We start from the raw sequence: 21005 nt of genomic DNA on the forward strand, positions 1-21005 counted from the left end.
TAGGTTTGAAGAAGCAAGCAGAGTAAGGAGGAACAATCAATATATCGTGATGAGAGCGGGTTGGCAACATGCGATACCACACCAACGCCGTAAACAATGATGTAGGAGGAGACCTCTAACTCGGAGACCCGCTAATATCCCCACACCTGGTCCTCAGGTAGTCTGACATAACTCCTGCTGCTCCTCATACCCATATGTCAACGTTTATTTAGGCTTGAAGGGTATCAGTGGGTGGTATTGAGTTTCAGGGTGGAGTCCTGGCTGGTGTGTGGAGCGTGATATAGTGTAGCAGTGTGTGTGTGTGTGGGGTGTGGCACAGTGTAGCAGTGTGTGGCACAGTGTAGCAGTGTGTGTGTGGGGTGTAGCACAGGGTGTCTGTGGGGTGTGGCACAGTGTTGTAGAGTGTCTGTGGGGTGTGGCACAAGGGTGGCAATGTTTGGAGTGTGACAGGGTGGCAGTGAGTGACAGTGTAGTAGTGTGTATAAAGTGTGACACAGTGTGACACAGTGTAGCACTATTCACCTAGTGGTGCTTGTGTGGATTGAGTTTCGCCTCTTTACAGTGCCGAAGTGTGTGTGTGTGTGTGGAGGGTGAAGTGAGAAACAGTACAATAATGTGGAGTCTGGAAAGTATTGTACAAATGGTCAAAAAAAGGCCAACAAACTACCAGTGTTGTAAACAGTAAATGGTAGCAGTAAAGCGTCTAGTGGTCTCCTTCATCTTACCCTTAGACGAAGAAGTAGGTAAGTAAGCAGATCACTTACAGTAAGCAGATCACATGTGCTCACCATTCTACAGAGAGGACATAATGTCTTTGGAAAATGTACAGAGAAGGATGAGCGACATAATACCGGGAATTAGAACCGCTCTTACGAAGAGACAGAAGCTTAATTTAGACTCTAAAAAGATGAAGGGTGACTCGAGTGACGTGTTCACATGGATGAAGGGTGACTCGAGTGACGTGTTCACATGGATGAAGGGTGACTCGAGTGACGTGTTCACATGGATGAAGGGTGACTCGAGTGACGTGTTCACATGGATGAAGGGTGACTCGAGTGACGTGTTCACATGGATGAAGGGTGACTCGAGTGACGTGTTCACATGGATGAAAGGCAATAAAGACAAGGGGGGGGGGGGTATTAATAAGGTGATAAATATGTCAACAGTAAACCATGGTTGCAAACTCTATAACTTTACAGTCATAAACTACCTGGGTTTATGGTTTGCAAACTGGTAAGGAAATAGGTTGTATAGTTATGGAACAAGTTACCGGGATCGGTGGAGTGCTTCAGCCAACGGTCAGGATCATGTAGGAGTGAGTTTGGTGGGGTAGAAATATTTAGGTATTTGGCTAGCTCTTCTGAACCAATATTCCTTCTATAGTCTCCTTTATTGTTATATTCTTGAAGTGTTACAATGAGGGAACAATGACAGAGTAATAATGAGTATGGTAAAGTGTGTTAATGTGAAGTATAACAACATACAAGGCAGCTCCTATGTATATCAACCCAAACTCATTCATACATATGTATAACCTGCGCTTGAAACAATCCAGGGATCCCACGGCTGTTACATGGAAATTTGTTCCACAAATCACCAACTCTGTTTTCAAACCAATATTTACCACGTCATTCCTGAATCTAAACTTATCCAACGTACATCCATAGTTTCATGTTCTATTTCATGTTTATATATTTAAAACCATCTTTGTACTGCTTTTGTTATATTCTTCTATCTCTGTATATACTTCAGTCATATTACCTAATTCTCTTCGTCTTTCTAGAGAATGTAGTTAAGCTTTCTCAATCTCTCTTCAAAAGAAAGGCTTCAAATTCCTGGGATTAATTTTCACTCTCCTCTTTACGCGTACAAGTGAATTTATGTATGTCCAGAAAGCAGAATTGAACAGCATAATGTAAATAGGCCTCACTAGCGAAAGATAAAGCTTCAATAACAATATTAGATGACCCATTACTAACGCTTCGTGAAATAAATCAGTTTCCTATTTATTCCGTACACGGCTCTCAGATCTCGATCACATTCTGATTTCGTATTTGGGACATTATCCAGCAGGGCGTTTAGCCTGGGGTCAGTTGTTATAATAAAGGGTGTGGCCAGGGTGTGGCCAGGGTGTGGCCAGGGTGTAGCCAGGGTGTGGCCAGTGTGGCCAGAGTGTGGCCAGAGTGTGGCCAGGTGTGACAACGACGGCAGACTGCAGCGTTGTCATGTGATGGCACATGTGGAGTGTGCCATCAAATATTAGTGCGGGATTTGGCCGAGTGAAGGTATTAGTAGCTTCTTTATTATGAGTCTCTCTGTATTGCTAACACAACACTGTGTTCCTAGTGTTGGAACACTGTGTAACACTTGTGGAATATTACAATGTATAGCCATGGTGAGTGTACCATAGTGTGACAATGGTGAGTGTACCATAGTGTGACAATGGTGAATGTACCATAGTGTGACAATGGTGAGTGTACCATAGTGTGACAATGGTGAGTGTACCATAGTGTGACAATGGTGAATGTACCATAGTGTGACAATGGTGAGTGTACCATAGTGTGACAATGGTGAGTGTACCATAGTGTGACAATGGTGAGTGTACCATAGTGTGACAATGGTGGGTGTACCATAGTCTAGTGTGACAATGGTGGGTGTACCATAGTCTAGTGTGACAATGGTGGGTGTACCATAGTCTAGTGTGACAATGAACAGTGTACCATAGTCTACTGTGACAATGAACAGTGTACCATAGTCTAGTGTGACAATGACCAGTGTACCATAGTCTAGTGTGACAATGACCAGTGTACCATAGTCTAGTGTGACAATGAACAGTGTACCATAGTCTAGTGTGACAATGACCAGTGTACCATAGTCTAGTGTGACAATGAACAGTGTACCATAGTCTAGTGTGACAATGACCAGTGTACCATAGTCTAGTGTGACAATGACCAGTGTACCATAGTCTAGTGTGACAATGGCGAGTGTACCATAGTCTAGTGTGACAATGACCAGTGTACCATAGTCTAGTGTGACAATGACCAGTGTACCATAGTCTAGTGTGACAATGGTGAGTGTACCATAGTCTAGTGTGACAATGGTGAGTGTACCATAGTCTAGTGAGAGTGAGGAGTGTGATGCAGAGTGAAACAGTAAGGAGTGCGGTACAATGTGAGGGTGAGGGTGTCCAGGTACAAAGTGAGAGTCAAGAGTGCGGTACAAAGAGTGAGGTGTGGTACAAAGAGTGACAGATGCGGTACAAAGAGTGACAGATGCGGTACAAAGAGTGAGGTGAGGGTGAGGTGCGGTACAAAGAGTGAGGTGAGGGTGAGGTGCGGTACAAAGAGTGAGGTGTGGTGTGGTACAAAGGGGTGGTAGTGTGTGGTACAAAGTGGTGGTGTGGTACAAAGGGGTGGTAGTGTGTGGTACAAAGTGGTAGTGTAAGGGTAGTGGTAGTAGTAGTCACCTCAGGGTCGCCAGGAGAGGTCTCCTCCTGTATGGTGGGCTCAGGGTAGGAGAGCGGCATGCCGTACTTCTTGACCCTCTTGGTGCCTGCATGCTTGCCCCGGCCGGACTTGACGGCTCCGCTACTCTCCGGGTCGGACTGGGTCGTCACGAAGAACCGACCAATCGCGTACCTTCCCGACGCCATCACGATCACTAATTCACACCAACTTATTCAAATATTTTTATCCTCCAAGTTAACTTAGGTCACCATTTTTTCGGTAGCGTTAAAATCTGAAGTTTTTCCTGTTTCATATTTCAATTTCAAGATGTTTTTTGGGGGATGCCTTGAGGCGTTGAGTTAGCGGCACTGGTGATGGCTAACGGGAGTGGAAGAAAGTGTTATTATAGAGCTGTGTTGTGAGGCATTGTGTGGAGGGTCGTGGTGGTGGTGTAGGGAGCCGGGCACACAGCTGACTGTGGTGGCCCTCGCCACGCTCCTCCTCCCACACACACACACACACACACCACACACCTTCCAAACTCCACCTCACGCCACCTTAATAACCTTCCCACCACCATAAATGTGGGCCAGGATTTCTCACATAGTCGCGTGTGATGTGACAACTGAGGTATACACGAGCACAGAGCCCAGGGGAGCGGCGGCCCCCCTCCTGGGGGGGAGCCACCCCCCCTCCCTCTTCACCACACCTGCCACACACTACCACTACTCTATTTACACTCTCCAACTCTCACTTCCACACTCAAATACCTCTACCACAAACCCGTCAACCATTATTATAATATTAATAGATAATTTGAATATTTGACGTGTTCTTGAAAGAGAAGAAATAAAGAGTTCCTTATAGTTGGGTTGGCAGCCCTGCTCATGTCATATGAGCGGCTCAGCGCCCTTAATCAGATGCCAACCACGAGCTGATAACGCATCACTCTATCCTAAAACAGCTACCATTTAATTGCGTTAACAGTCTCCAATGAACTGTAGGATAAATACGAAGCCCAGGTGGAAATGTTTGATATGGAATGTGGGTGAGAATCAATACGCCGCCATATTGTCTGGTACAGCGGGACCTTGCGTCGCAGTGCCCGCCCGAGGCCCTGGCTTGGGCTTCTCGTAAACCAGGTCAGCAAGGCGGAGCAGGGCACATGTTACAGCAACACCGTCACACCGGCCGTGTCTCCACGCTCGGGTACAGCAGCTACAGCATAGCCCACAGCAACAAAGGGGAGACAGGAAGCAGTGTGGATTGAGAGATGAGGGAAGACGAAGATTAACGACGCGGGGGCCAGGTGTGAGGCACTATGCCGCACCCAAGCCAAATGCTTGGCCAACACACGCACACACACACACACACACACACACACACACACACACACACACACACACACACACACACACACACACACACACACACACACGCACACACACACACGCACACACACACACGCACACACACACACGCACACACACACACACACACACACACACACACACACACACACACACACACACACACACACACACACACACACACACACACAAATGTGTGGAGTTGGAAAAATGGAATGCACTTGGGGAACAGGTTGTGGAAGCAAACTCTATTCATACTTTTAAAATTAGGTATGATAGGGAAATGGGACAGGAGTCATTGCTGTAATCAACCGATGGCTGGAAAGGCGGGATCCAAGAGTCAATACTCGATCCTGCAAGCACAAATAGGTGAGTACACGCACAACACACACACACACACACACACACACACACACACACACACACACACACACACACACACACACACACACACACACACACACACACACACACACACCGCCTTCATACCTAGATAAAACTAAGGGGCGCCGATGGCTGTGGGGATAGCACGCTGCACACGTAATCCTGTGACCCGGGTTCGATTCCCGGCTTGTTACCTAGCAGTAAATAGGTACCTGGTGGGAGTTAGACAGCTGTTACGGGCTGCTTCCTGGGTGGGTGTGCATTCACCTAATTGTGTTCACCTAGTTGTTCTTGCGGGGGTTGAGCTCTGCTCTTTCGGCCCACCTCTCAACTGTCAATCAATCAACTGTAACTAACTACTACTATTTTTTCTCACACACACACAAAAAGCTGCTCTGTAACAGCTGTCTAACTCCCAGGTACCTATTTACTGCTAGGTAACATGCCGGGAATCGAACCCAAGCCACAGGATTACGTGTCCACGGAAACCACGTACAATGTTATGTTGTTATGATTCGTTCTATATACGTTCTATGTTATGATTTGCCACAGACAAATCATAACATAGAACGAAAAGGCAATGTAAAGGATCTGGGTGTACTCATGTCGGAAGACCTTAAATTTAAAGAACACAATAAAGTAGCCGTCACAACTGCAAGAAAAATGACAGGTTGGATAACAAGAACTTTTCACACTAGAGATGCTATACCGATGATGATACTTTTCAAGACGCTTGTGCTCTCTAGAGTCGAGTACTGCTGCACAATGACAGCCCCTTTCAAAGCTGGAGAAATTTCTGACCTGGAGAGCGTGCAGAGATCCTTTACTGCTAGAATCCACTCAGTAAAACATCTAAACTACTGGGACCGACTAAAGAGCCTAAATCTGTATTCCCTTGAGCGCAGGCGGGAGAGATACATAATAATCTATACGTGTACAATAATTGAGGGTCTGGTCCCAAACCTGCACACAGAAACAACATCACATGAGACCAGAAGGCATGGCAGTGCAGAATACCCCCGTTGAAAAGCAGAGGTGCAACAGGTACTCTGAGAGAGAACTATCAACATCAGAGGCCCGAGACTGTTCAACACGCTTCCGCTACACATAAGGGGCATAACAGGCCGACCCCTCACAGCGTTCAAGAGAGAACTGGATAAGCACCTCCATAGGATACCTGATCAACCAGGCTGTGACTCATACGTCAGGCTGCGAGCAGCCGCGTCCAACAGCCTGGTTGATCAGTCCAGCAACCAGGAGGCCTGGTCGACGACCGGGCCGCGGGGACGCTAAGCCCCGGAAGCACCTCAAGGTAAGGCCCAGCGTGCTATCCCCACAGCCACCGGCGCCTCTTAGTATGATCCTCACACACCTGCTCCCCCACGTGCTTTGGGGAGCCGGTCGGCCGAGCGGACAGCACGCTGGACACGTGATCCTGTGGTCCCGGGTTCGATCCTGGGCGCCGGCGAGAAACAATGGGCAGAGTTTCTTTCACCCTATGCCCCCTGTTACCTAGCAGTAAAATAGGTACCTGGGTGTTAGTCAGCTGTCACGGGCTGCTTCCTGGGGGTGGAGGAGGCCTGGTCGAGGACCGGGCCGCGGGAACACTAAGAGCCACGAAATCATCTCAAGATAACAAGATAACCCACAAGTGCTACCCCCCCCCCCCCCCCCACACACACACACAAAGACAAACTCTTCAGCACGGGTGGGACACGAACAAGGGGACACAGGTGGAGACTGAGTACCCAAATGAGCCACAGGGACATTAGAAAGAACTTTTTCAGTGTCAGAGTATTTAACAGGTGGAATGCATTAGGCAGTGATGTGGTGGAGGCTGACTCCATACGCAGTTTCAAGTGTAGATATGATAGAGCCCAGTAGGCTCAGAAACCTGTACACCAGTTGATTGACAGTTGAGAGGCGGGACCAAAGAGCCAGAGCTCAACCCCCGCAAGCACAACTAGGTGAGTACACACACACACACCTACGACATCACCGCTAATTCAACAATATACAACCCCCCTCCCCCCACCATGGGAGGGGGGGGGGGGAGTGTGTCCTGGCCCCCACCACACAACACACCTCAGACCTGGACCTCGTCACCCTTATTCCTGGCTCCTTATGTTCCCCTCCAGGTACTCCCAGGGTGTTCAGGCCAGGGGGGGGAAAGAAAGAAAGAAAGAAAGAGAGAGAGAGAGAGAGAGAGAGAGAGAGAGAGAGAGAGAGAGAGAGAGAGAGAGAGAGAGAGAGAGAGAGAGAGAGAGAGAGAGAGAGAGAGAGAGAGAGACAGACAGACAGACAGACAGACAGACAGACAGACAGACAGACAGACAGACAGACAGACAGACAGACAGACAGAGAGACAGACAGACAGACAGACAGAGAGACAGACAGACAGACAGACAGACAGACAGAGACAGACAGACAGACAGACAGACAGACAGACAGACAGACAGACAGACAGACAGACAGACAGACAGACAGACAGAGACAGACAGACAGACAGACAGACAGACAGACAGACAGACAGACAGACAGACAGAGAGAGAGAGAGAGAGAGAGAGAGAGAGAGAGAGAGAGAGAGAGAGAGAGAGAGAGAGAGAGAGAGAGAGAGACGGGGGAGTGTAGGATAAAGGAACAGTGACAGGATAGGAGACAAGTACCAATGTCTTCAACTTTCACAGACGAAAAGACCATTACAAAACAAGGTGTGTGAGAAGCCATGAGTGAAGCAAGTTTGGTGTGAGGGAGGAGTGTGGTGAGAAGTGGGCCACCTCAGCGGGGAACAGTAAGCAACCCTCCACTCGTCTTCCTCTACCTCTTCCCAGTAACTATAAGACACTTCAAGTACTTTTTGAGTGTAAGATTAGTGTATTATCGGACTTGGCAGCCGCCGGGGCTTGGTCCTCCTGCACACCTACACTGTCTCACGTCTCAACACTAACACCACCTGGTTACACACTCCGTGTACACCCACCACAGGCCACGTGTGATCATTAACATGGTGTGGGTGACGAGGCACGCTCTGGCAAGCTTACAACACGGCTCCCTTCACCAGTGTTGAGCAAGTCTCCCATGGTGGGCGGGCAGGCTGGTGGGCGGGCAGGCTGGTGGTAGAGCAGGCTGGTGGGCGGGCAGGCTGGTGGGCGGGCAGGCTGGTGTGTAGGGCAGGCTGGTGGGTAGGGCAGACGAGTGAGCAGGGCAGGTTGGTGGGCAGGGCAGGCCGGTGGGCGGGCAGGCTGGTGGATTTTTTATCGGTCCACCAGCCACCATCTTATAGGATTATCATCAATGAAATGGCAACGAAAAAAATCCAACATGATACCACAAGAAATAAGGCACAGGAATCTCAAGGAAATTTATAAAGAAGCCGGAAATGAACTAGATCGAGCCCATTCTCCGAATAGACAGTACGTTATAATAATAAATGTAATAAGTACAATCCTGACTATCGGCATAGTACATAAATACACTTAATCGCCAGCATCGCACCAAAATATTGTGAATATTTGAGTTTACCTGAAAAGCTGTATAGAAAACCAAGACCTAACCTAACCTTGGGAGTGTAGGAGGACAAGCATGGAAATAGCATTTATTGCTTCTTAATTACAATTAGTACTTAACCTATAGCTATATTAATATTACAATTTTATAAAACTAATAAAACAAAACTAAAGTGTTTCAATAAATTATAAAGTAACTCACGATATTTTCAAATTTTGTATAAATTCTCTATTGTTTAATAAAACTCAAAAAGAAATTCTTTATATTTAAACCGTTTTGTGTGTGTGTGATTCATACCCAAGACTCTTCTACATATCTGAGGTATTGTCAGGCAACATCACCGTGACAAGGTAACTGAGGAAAGGAGGATAGAAGCACAAACCAGTAAATCTGTACAATGGTACAATATGGTTGCAGCTGGCAATCCCAATTATTATGGAGGAAGAGGAGGACGACGCAGGAGAGAATCAGTAATAACGAGAATCCGTCTTGGATACAAATATCCATGGAGATATGAAATTGAAACAACAGTTGATCAGCGGAGTTGCAGAATCTGTGGTGAGAGTGATGGACACCGCCTTGACCACTATCTACGTGAATGTGAACACCTGAGAGACATTAGAAATATGTGTAGAATAATAAACCCCACATTGTTTGAGTTAGGAAAACACTATTTGTTAAATATTGATACTGTTCTTAAAAGATTCCCCCATTTTGCACCCGCAAGATAACATAAGATTTTAATGGTTGACATATGTTAATAATTATTTAATCTTGTTTGAGGAGCTGTTCACTTGAGACAGTTAAGCAAGTCCCAGCTGTGTCTGGGTACAAGTGACAGTATGAACAACCCAGCGGGTTTTCTTCCTATTGGGGAGTGTTGTACATGCTGCTATGGCGGTGTGTCCACTCACAAGATGAGTGACGCTGCCCAATACTGTCACTATGGCGGAGTGTCCACTCACAGGATGAGTGGCGGTGTGTCCACTCACAGGATGAGTGGCGGTGTGTCCACTCACAGGATGAGTGGCGGTGTGTCCACTCACAGGATGAGTGGCGGTGTGTCCACTCACAGGATGAGTGGCGGTGTGTCCACTCACAGGATGAGTGGCGGTGTGTCCACTCACAAGATGAGTGACGCTGCCCAATACTGTCACTATGGCGGAGTGTCCACTCACAGGATGAGTGGCGGTGTGTCAACTCACAGGATGAGTGGCGGTGTGTCCACTCACAGGATGAGTGGCGGTGTGTCCACTCACAGGATGAGTGGCGGTGTGTCCACTCACAGGATGAGTGGCGGTGTGTCCACTCACAGGATGAGTGACGCTGCCCAATAAACTCGCCCATCGGGGCAAAATGAAAAACAAAAAATCACAAGCTGGCTGAACATAAAGAGCTACACTTCACTGTGCCGTCGTCACTGTTAGGTAAGCAGTTCTTTACCTCCTGCCGCGAGTCTGGGTCTCCCAGTAGGGGGGGGGGGAGGGGGCACCTCGAGGGTGGGGGGGGGGTGTTGCGGCGCCAGACTCAGCGGCACCATCCGGCTGCTGCCCTCCCATCCCCCCCCCCCCCCTTATATTCACCCAAGGGAACCCATCCCATCCCCCTTTATTCACCCTAGGGAACCCATCCCTTCCTTAGCACTCCCATCATTCACTTCCTCTCATATCCCTTCTCTCCTTTCACCCTAAATAGAGTGTTTATAACAATGTCAATACTGTACTGATTAGTTGTCCAATCACTTGCAGGTAGGCGCTCAAACCCCGACCGTCTAAGTGGTTAGACATGATTCCTTTCATGTGTTAGTGCGTAGGAAGTCTGCCAGTGGGTGATGTGTACACAAGGTGTAGCCAGGCTGCTCCACCGACTTGTCACACAAGTTGTGATATCTTCCCCTGAGAGAGAGCACTGGCCCCAGCTCCCTGGGTACCTTGGTCACCTCCGAGCTGCAAGGTCCACTTAGCTAGGGTATCAACCAGGTCATTACCATCAGTGTTGCAATGACCAGCTAGCAATGAGGAAAAAAAATCAAGGTGATGGTTTTATTTGCTGGCTTGCTTATTAACAATGATGCATGGAAATTCATGAGAATCAGTAACTCCATCATGCTGTATAGCAAGATGGGTGCACTTGGAGTCTGATCAAATAACAAGATTGGCGCGAGATGACGTTAAGGGAGCATAACCTGTCTTTGTTTGTTGCAAACAATTCTGCGTCGAAAACCGATGTTTGTAAAGGCAAACCGTTACGGTATCGACACCGTCGCTGGAGTATGGAGGGGCGATTTCAGCGCCATCTATAGGTCTGCACTCCAACTCCCCGGTATTGGGTGCTACGCAGACAACGCCATCTGTTGGTGGTGGCGTGGTATCGGTGAAAGGCTCCGGTTTCCTGCCTCAGTTAGAAGAGGAGGTCGATGATGATGACCTCTGGTGGGTGGCGTATCGAGATCAACGCCATCTAGGTCGTGGCTACAATTTACAATTTCAATACCCCGGTGGAAGGGAGTTATCCCAGTGTCACCCAGTATACTGTCTGTCTAGCTAATGATGTTTTATGTTCACAGAGATGACATAAGAAGGCGATTGCGTCGAGGAGGGCAGTTCACCTTGGGCATTCCAAGAACTCTTGATTTGGTCCTGTGAGAGGATAAAGTGGCCGCCGTCGGATATAGCAGTGTGTTAGCTGCTGATTTATGCAGTGTTGAATGGGTCGACGTACCCGGGATTGGCCAGGAAGAGTTACGCGACGTTAATTGGTGAGTCTGTTGAGAAGTGCTGCTAGCGAGCTGTTAAAGAGATTTCTGCCAGGGTGCTAGCTACCCCTGTATGTGATTGTTCGAGACCCCTGTCAGCGTGTTGATGAAACCCTCTGCCAGTGTGTATCTAGAGAGCAAAGGTGAGGTATTGGCACGTTTCTTGTGTTCGGTAATCCTTTACACTCGTCCGGATGTTTCTGAAATTTCCGAACAAAAGAAGCGATGGAAGATGTAAACACGCAAACCTCACACGACCAATTTAACTCTTGTGAGGACGTCACGGGCCAAACTTATTACCCGGACGACTTTATGAAGACAACGGTGAGAGGCTGGCCAAGTGCAGGCTGGCAACCTCGAGCCAACGGTTAGGCAATCTGTAAAACGGTGTGTGAAGCAAGTGGTACTGTTCCCTGGCCACCCACGGTACACACCACCTGTCCCTCAAGGTCACTCCCAGGTGGTGCTAAGGACGGCAAGGTGGACAATAACTAGTCAGGTGAGTCACAGACGCTGGCCTCTACCCATAAAGGAAGGTTGTTCTGTCGTGATCCATTTATTGATTGAGAAGTAGACCATGTTAATATATAAGAAGCCCGGAAGTCCCTGTAACTGACTCATGCGCGCTCACACACTCTTAACACCGCCAATTACACCATCACCACCACCACTGACACCATTATCACCACGACCACTGACACCATTATCACCATTCGCCCTGTACCTCACGAGCGATCTGGTCTGGGTTCGAGTCCTGGGCAGAGAGTATTGACTGGGAGTAGAGCCTTAACTGTTCGCCTGTGTTGACCAGCAGTACACCAACTGGTGGGTCATGTTTCGCATCATATCCCTAGGAGTGGGGGGGGGTTGTACCCTCCAGGTAATCATTTCAAAACTACTATGTAATTAGTACTATTATCTACTCCCTGTCCATAGTTAGGTTAAGGTTAGGTTAAAACGGTGTTATTCTCAAGCATGTGAAATATGAAATTCAAAAGGTATTTGGGTATCCCCGAGAATATTATTTTAGAGAACACCTAGACTTCAGACGGTTTCAAAGAAAACTAAATAACCATAGACTTTTTATATTTTAAACCATCGATTTATAATACAATTACGTTATAACTTGAGAATATTTTGTTAAGGGCAAAGGTTCACTTGTCAGTTTAGAAGACTATTACTGCAACCGTAATATGCATTCAGACCATCACAAACATGAAGCTAGCTGTCCATGTGGTGTGAGAGTAGGTTTTTGACACTGTAATCATTTTACCTTGAGGACGGGCCGGTTCCAGGGAGGCTAGTGAGTAAAGATTACCAGGAACTACGGGTAGGGAAAGCTCTCGGCCAGCTAGCAGAACCCAGAAGTCTCCTGTTCCTGTTCCTGTAAAATATAAATAATACCACCACCACCCTGGCCCGCCGTCACCACCCTGGCCCGCCGACACCACCCTGGCCCGCCGACACCACCCTGGCCCGCCGACACCACCCTGGCCGCCTGCTCACTTGACACCTCTCCTCACCCTGGTGATGATCACAGGTTAATATCTGGTGTAAGTTGTGGTGGTGATGGGAGGTTGTGGCGGCCTCCGGCTGCTGCCCCGAGGAACAGGTTTTTCATAGTTTTCGGTGTCGCAATTTTCTCAGATGGCCGCACCAGCTATATTTGGCTTAGCTGATTACGCGCACGCATGTCTCCTACTTACCTATATGTGCATTGCACGGCGAGTATCAACTCCTGGACCCCGCCTTTCAGTCGTCTCTCGGCTACTGCATGGGTCCCAACCTGTTCCTTATGCTACCCACTCTTAAAACTATGCACGGAGTTAGTTTTATTACCTCCTGTTTGAGCATATTCAACACATGCCTAAGGCTGGCGTCAACCTGTACCGTCCACTAGGCACGACGTCTCGCCCGGCGTCTGGACTTGCTCAACATTTTGCTTCCGTCCATTTTGTCAAAAACTCATAATGTTATGAGGCATAATAAGCAGACGATGAGTCACAATAACGTGGCTAAAGTATCATGACAAGACCACACACTAGAATGTGAAGGGAAGACGACGTTTCGGTCCGTCCTGGACCATTCTCAAGTCGAATCGACTTGAGAATGGTCCAGGACGGACCGAAACGTCGTCGTCCCTTCACCTTCTAGTGTGTGGTCTTGTCATCAAGGCATAATAATGTGACCTCTCAACCTTCTCTCCTCCACAGTGGTCAGATCTAGTCCCTTTTGTCGTTCTTATTACAACATTCAACTCGACTTTGTCTAAACTTGATATCTTATATTTTTGTACACTAGGATTCTATACCTACCTTGTGTAGGTTCCGGGGGACAACGGGTCCAGGGCCCGGTCTCCGACCAGGCCTCCCAGTTGATCATTGGTCAACCAGGCTATTGGACGCGGCTGCTCGCAGCCTGGCAGATCAGGTATCCTTTGGAGGTGTTTGTCGAATTCTCTCTTGAACATTGTGAGAGGTCGGCCAGTTAGTTATGCCCCTTATGTGTAGTAGGAGAGTGTTGAACAGTCTCGGGTTTTTAATGTTGATAAAGTTCTCTCTCAGCGTACCTATTGCACCTCTACTTGTCAATGGGGCTGTTTTACACATCCTGCCTTGCTGCTGGCTTCATGTGACGTAATCTCCGTGTCGTGTTCAGATTTGGAACCAGTCCCTCTTGTGTAACCTTGTGTACATATTCTACGGATACATATTTTAAAAATGGTTATCTTGAGATGATTTCGGGGCTTTTTAGTGTCCCCGCGGCCCGGTCCTTGACCAGGCCTCCACTCCCAGGAAGCAGCCCGTGACAGCTGACTAACTCCCAGGTACCTGTTTACTGCTAGGTAACAGGGGCATCAGGGTGAAAGAAACTCTGACCATCGTTTCTCGCTGGCGCCTGGGATCGAACCCGGGACCACAGGATCACAAGTCCAGCGTGCTGTCCGCTCGGCCGACCGGCTCCTCAACCTTCTAAATTGGTTCACATCATCATCACGTAACAGATTCAACCAATCACGAATGAGTGGCAGCACATAATTGGCTGATATATCAAAGTGCTAAGATTGGCTCTGGCAAACTAGGAGCATTAATGTAGTTTTTGTAATATACCCGCAGCTGAGAAAGTCTTAAGTCGTTACATGACGGCGCAAGTTTTGTCGGGCATGAAGACAAGATGCAGCTGTTCCGCGGGTCTCTCTCTCTCCAGCGTCTCATAATCTTCCTCTGTTTTAACTTTCTCTTGAGTTACACATTATGTATAAACATGAATATAAATGACTGGAATAATTCCTGTGACAGGTTGTTGACGTATGTATGAGACAAGATGGCTCTTAGCACCGATACGTGAAACACACCAACTGGCGGCAATTTGCTACTTTGATTAAAACCAAGATGTGTTTCAAGTCTTTAATGATCCTTGCAACATATCTTCTGATGAGTCGGAAATTCTTCTTTCTCCTCTCTCATCGTGAACCTGTTTCCTATCCAGGTGGTATTCCCTCACACATCGAAGGATTTGTTCTGTTATTCCAACTCAATAAAAATTATTTGAATTGTTATTTCAGCTCAATAATAGTTATTGGAGGTAAAGCAGGTATATGTTCCTCTTGTGGACAATGAGCTTAGATGCTTTCTTGCAATAACGAATGACAGACAACTCACTCTTCTGTTCCGTTTTAATTAAATTAACATTGTCATTTTGTCGCAAAACTGTTAACCTAATAGGTTATATTTGCATGAGTGAGTGAGAGAGAGAGAGAGAGTAAATGTGAGGGCAATGCCATAAAAGTCAGATTTCTCTAGCAGAAGCTACAAAATACTCTTCACACAAATGTCACAGTTCCCGCTAAAACAAATTTTCTATGATGTTATAATGCCGGAAGAGCTATAGAAAACGGCCAAAATTTGGCACATCCTGTGGTGAATAACTTAACTATAAGTGTTAAGTTTTTCCTATATTTCATAAGTACAACAATAATTAATTTAGTTTTTTTGTGTTTATTATTTCATGTGCTGCCTTCAGACAACAGAGCCCTGGTTAAAATCCGTGAACATTCTGAACATACACTCACTCTCTTCATAGTCTCTTGTGCTTATTTACACTTACAATGCACTATAAAATTTCTAATTATGTTTTGAAACTATTCCTAGAAGGATGTAATATCGCAACAGAAATAAATATCTCTTTAATATTCTCAGTCAGACTACACCTATGCCAATATAAGGACCCAGTATGGCACTCGCTCCCTAATGACTTGCAATATTGTCCAACTTATACTTTATTCAAAGTAGAACATTGAGGTGGTTATCTTGAGATGATTTCGGGACTTTAGTGTCCCCGCGGCCCGGTCCTCGACCAGGCCTCCACCCCCAGGAAGCAGCCCGTAACAGCTGACTTAACACCCAGGTACCTATTTTACTGCTAGGTAACAGGGGCATAGGGTGAAAGAAACTCTGCCCATTGTTTCTCGCCGGCGCCCGGGATCGAACCCGGGACCACAGGATCACAAGTCCAGCGTGGTAAATTTCATCACTCTAGTATCCCACCTTGTTGTATTAACTCGTAAAGTATCTTGTCTTACCTTCTTTCTCATAGTATTTGATAATCTAAAAATGAAACTTCAACAAACTAATTTTATTTTATTACCACTTTACGCTTTTGTATTATGTGAATGAAATTTGTTACTGTATATATACTTATTACATTTATTTTTTATTCAAAATTGAATAATTATTCTTTTTGTTTAGCATAAGGTACGGGAGCAGCGTGTTGGAGTTGGTGGCTGTGTAAGGCTACCCACTTAACTACCCACATGTCTACTTAAACAATCCATTCTACATTTGTGTATATAACCAAAATAAAATAAAAATAAATAGGTAAAAGTAAGAGATGTTGGGTTGCCTCAGGGCCACATTAAGTAAGGGCCTAGTGAGCTCTAACATAAGACCCGAGGCACTGTTTCCCAAGTCTCTCTCAGGTACACATTTTATAGTTGCACTGACTTTGATGGCAAAATGGGTGTTCCTATCTGAATTTACCTGAGGGCCGCTAACACTCTAGTGACCTCGCTATGGACAAGAAGCCGGCGGCTTGTCAAATGGTCCCTCCCCCCATTTGCACGGAAGATTTTTTTCCAGCTGGATTTTAAACTTCAGCAGAGTTTTGACATATACGGCTTCGAAGGGTAGGAAGTTCCATGCGTTTATAACCGTGGGTTAAAAACATCTGTTTTCTGTCCTGCATTGTGGCTTGTTGAGCTTGACACCATTGCTCCTTGTTTGTTACATCTGACCTTTTGAATTAGTTGTCCGGATCAACATCCTTCAAATTGTTCAGTATTTTGAACGTTTCGATGAAATCAACCTTGTCATGTGTGGTCTGTAGTGTTGTTAGCCCTGTGGCCCTCAACCTATGCCGGTATGACAGTTGACTTAGTTCTGGAATGATTTTTTTTGCTCCGGAGTAGAACTTTTTCCAATGAAGAAAGCATAATGCTGCATATGCATATACAGAGCCTTTATGCTGTCTTTATGCTGCTGCCAGCATAAAGGCTCTGGAGAAGGAAAGAGCGGAGCGCTGTAACACTATAATGCAAGCCTTCACAATGTGCCAAGGCACTGGAGTGTCGGCAGAGACGCTCACCAGTAAGCACGGCAACAATAATCTAACAGATCAAACTAACAGAGAGTACAAGTGCGAGAGGTTGTTCATGTGGGCACTCAAGAGGTACGCGAGAACACTCAACACGGCAAGAGATTTGATGCATTCCACACCAGATAATGGATAAGAGTTGCACAGGACAAACAATTATTGATCTTAACAATCTAGGTAGGAGTGGGAAACATTAGAGGTATGTTCTTCAGCATTAAATATTAGTACTAGTGTTATTTTCTCTCTTGTGTGAGGGTTGAGAGGCCTGGCATGGTGTGACTTACTGTGTGTTGGTAACTGTTGTCCGGTGCGTCGGCAGCTCCGTGGACGGTAAGAATACGACTGTGGTCACCTTCCTTGAAGTGAAATGTGTCAGAAGAGTTACGGTAAGACTTACTTGGTCATGATGGCGGAGTCAGTCACTTACCGTAGTGTGCCGCTTGAACCAGATGGGCGTGTGGGCGGGTCTCGGGGCGGCGCTGGGGTCCGGGCTACGCCGCTCCGCCAGACGGGCGTCGATGAAATCATTGTTCCTGCGGGCGGGCGCCGCCTCGGCCTCGGCCACCCTGCGTATAGTGAACTGGTGTCGTGGGCGTGAGGAGGGCGGCAGGGAGAGGCGGTGTGGGCGGCCTCGTGACAGAGGCTCTCCCCAACCGTCACTAATGCCAGAGTCTCTGGAGCTGCCGCTGCTGCTGCTGCAGGAGTCCCTCTTGTTGGGCGGCCCGCCGCCCTCAACCCCGCCCCCTCCACAGGTGCTCACAATACCGTTGGTCTTATGACTGTTGGCGTTGGTGACGTTGGTGAAGCTGTTGTTGCCGCTGCTGGTGTTGCTGCTGCTTCTGCTGCTCACACTGCTGCTGCTACTGCGCTCCGCCCTCCCTAAATCCTCCTGGGATGCCAGGGGGACAACTATTTCCACCAGTAGCTGTTCCTGCTGTTGCTGTTGTTGCTGTTGCTGCTGTTGGTGCTCCTGCTGCTGCTGTTGCTGCTCCTGCTGTTCCCTCGCCTCCCCACATAATTCTGGCATCTCCTCTATTTCATCTTTATGCTTTTCTTCAAGTTTCCCATCTTCTTCCTCCTCATCCTCGCCCTCCTCGACGATAGTGTCGTCCAGGACGTCCAGGTCGTACAGGGGGTCGTCTTCGCCGTCGTCATCACCCCCGCCGTCGTCGTCGTGGTCGTCGTGGCCATCAGACTTGGTTCTGGACTGGAAAAGCTTGATGCCGGACTCCTCCACGAAAGCCTCGTCCTGGTCGATCTCCTTGGGCTTGGGCTCGGGCTGGCGGGCGAGGGACGCCATGTTGACACTCTTGGCCAGGCTGGCCACGATGCGGGTCCTGGAGAGGAAGCCGCCGCCGCCCCCGGCCATCCTTGGCCCCTGGCCGGCCCCGCCGGAGCTCCTCCACCCATACCCGCCTTGGTACTGCGGCCCGGCACCCTGCGGCTGCGGGCAGCCCGCATCTCCCGCAGGCGGCTGCTGAGGGCGGGCCGAGGGCGCAGACTCCTTTACACAGGGCTCCATTTTGCTCCTAACTTTGTACAAATGTGACACCGTTTGAACTGTGGCTTCCTGATTAAGTTACCATTTGGCAGCGGAATGTTTTCAAAAGGTTCTTTTGGTGGTGGAATGTGAAGCGCACATCACCATAATGGGGCGGAGTTGAGGGTGATTAAGGTCTGGCTTCGTCAAGCACCATCACTGTGAGGCACTTAGTGTTCCCTGCTGCAAAATAAACCACCATACAAATATATTACGGTATAGTGAGGACCGTAACGCCCACTATAGTGCCAGCTTCTCTATTGATGTTCTCAACAGTGTTGTTCACGATTATGGAAGGCCGCCCACCTTCACACACTGAGGTGTTGTACATGTGCACCCACACCCTCCCTCCCCTCCCTGTACTGGACAATATGCCCAAGGGGGTGAACAATATGCACAAGGGGGTGAACAATGTACCCAAGGGGGTGAACAATGTACCCAAGGGGGTGAACAATATGCCCAAGGGGGCGAGAAATAAATTCATATGGACACTCAAAACGCTTCAGGATGACACGACAAAATTACAAAGAAAAATACAGATTACTGCTGGCGAATGTATGCCAAGCTGAGCCAAGAGTCACTAACTACCAACCCAGAATGAACGAGTTTTGATTTTTGTAAAACAAAATCAAAGTTTATACATTTTCCAGCACTTTTCCAACACTCGAAGGTAGTGGGGAACTACGAGGAAAATTTAAAGATTTGTTAATGATGTCGGAAAAACGACATTGTTTACTAACATTTAATACAATAGGCAGACAATATTGCTGCTGAACAGATCCACAAGAGCCGTGACGAGAGTTCGAACCTATTGTGATTTCTGTAATATTACTGCTGTTTTTTACTTATAAATTAAATAAAATATCTTTGTTATTCATCGAAAGAAAACGAGAGTCCAGTGCAATTTTCCCTGGAAGAAAACTGGGATGTTATTGTCACGTCGATATTAAATTCACCAGCAAATAATGGGAATTCTTCTTAAACATCTGTCTCTGGACTGTAAACATCATAAAAGCATTTCCCTTGAACCAACTTAATTATCAGTACCAAAATAGATTAAATATAAACCCTCTTTCCACTTCTTGATAAAACGCATTTAGAGAACAGCCAATACAGGAGGGAGAGAGGTGAGTAGCCATGTTAACCCTGGAGCCAGATTCACGAAGCACTTACGCAAGCACTTACGAACCTGTACATCTTTCCTCAATCTTTGGCGGCTTTGTTTACAATTACTAAACAGTTAATAAGCTCCGAAGCACCAGGAGGCTGTTTATAACAATAACAACAGTTGATTGGGAAGATTTCATGCTTGTAAACTGTTTAATAAATGTAAACAAAGCCGTCAAAGACTGAGGAAAGATGTACACGTTCGTAAGTACTTGCGTAACTGCTTTGTGAATCCGGCTCTTGGACAGTTCAAACGTGTTGTGTTACCATCTCGATTATTTGTACCATACAAGTTATTTTCGAAGACTTAGACGCCACAAATCAACACCATCGTATCCAGGAAAGGCAATGTATCCGTACAGTAACATAAGTGATTTCTAGAGCTCTAGTCTTTATATAATTTACTGATATGGGGCCAGATTCACGAAGCAGATACGCAAGAACTTACGAACGTGTACATCTTTTCTCAATCTTTGGTGGCTTTGTTTACATTTATTAAACAGTTTACAAGCATGAAATCTTCCCAATCAACTGTTGTTATTGTTATAAACAGCCTCCTGGTGATTCAGAGCTCATTAACTATCTATAATTGTAAACAAAGCCGCCAAAGATTGAGAAAAGATGTACACGTTCGTAAGTACTTGCGTAACTGCTTCGTGAATCTGGCCCCTGGTTATGCCGTAAATAAACAACAAACACCTGGGGTAAGCAATATTCTCATCTCTTTCATTAGAGATTATTATTAATATAATGTAAATAATTTATATGTGGCAAATTTTACAGTGTGATTCGTCGTCCGGTAATTGGGAAGTGAAGTTACTATTTTTTTTATTATTATTTTCTACCACAGACGTGGCCACAAATTTACAATGCTAACCAGCATATATACATTTTCTTCTGTCCTCCATGGACAGGGTTAGAGATGTGTTAAACATATAGTTCTGTGGTTGAGTGTTCAATAAACCCCTGAAGGTGATTCGGTGCTTTTAAAATGAAGTTACTATTGTAGGATGAAGACACGAGGTTACTGACCACACCAACAGTGTCCACTACCACAGCAAAGTGTCCACTACCACAGCAAAGTGTCCACTACCACAGCAGAGTGTCCACTACCACAGCAGAGTGTCCACTACCACACCACCAGCACCACACCTCAGTGTGGCTGCTGACGTGTTCTACACCCA

General features: G+C 46.9%; 1 protein-coding gene across 6 annotated transcripts in view; it reads right to left on the reverse strand.

Annotated features, from left to right (window-relative positions):
* The window catches only part of LOC123767922 (SNF4/AMP-activated protein kinase gamma subunit), a 246500-nt gene that overhangs the window by 183567 nt on the left and 41928 nt on the right, over positions 1-21005 (reverse strand). For 5 of the 6 annotated variants that reach the window (XM_045758053.2, XM_045758052.2, XM_045758051.2 and 2 more), the window contains exon 2: positions 17542-18837. The exons of the other annotated variant lie outside the window; for it this stretch is intronic. In XM_045758053.2, coding sequence (XP_045614009.1) covers positions 17542-18636 — 1095 coding nt within the window. In that variant the 5' untranslated portion in view covers positions 18637-18837. The remainder of the gene's footprint in view (positions 1-17541; positions 18838-21005) is intronic. 6 annotated transcript variants of the gene reach the window in all.

The sequence above is a fragment of the Procambarus clarkii genome, chromosome 58, assembly GCF_040958095.1.
Source record: "Procambarus clarkii isolate CNS0578487 chromosome 58, FALCON_Pclarkii_2.0, whole genome shotgun sequence".
In the NCBI taxonomy this organism is placed as follows: Eukaryota; Metazoa; Arthropoda; class Malacostraca; order Decapoda; family Cambaridae; genus Procambarus; species Procambarus clarkii.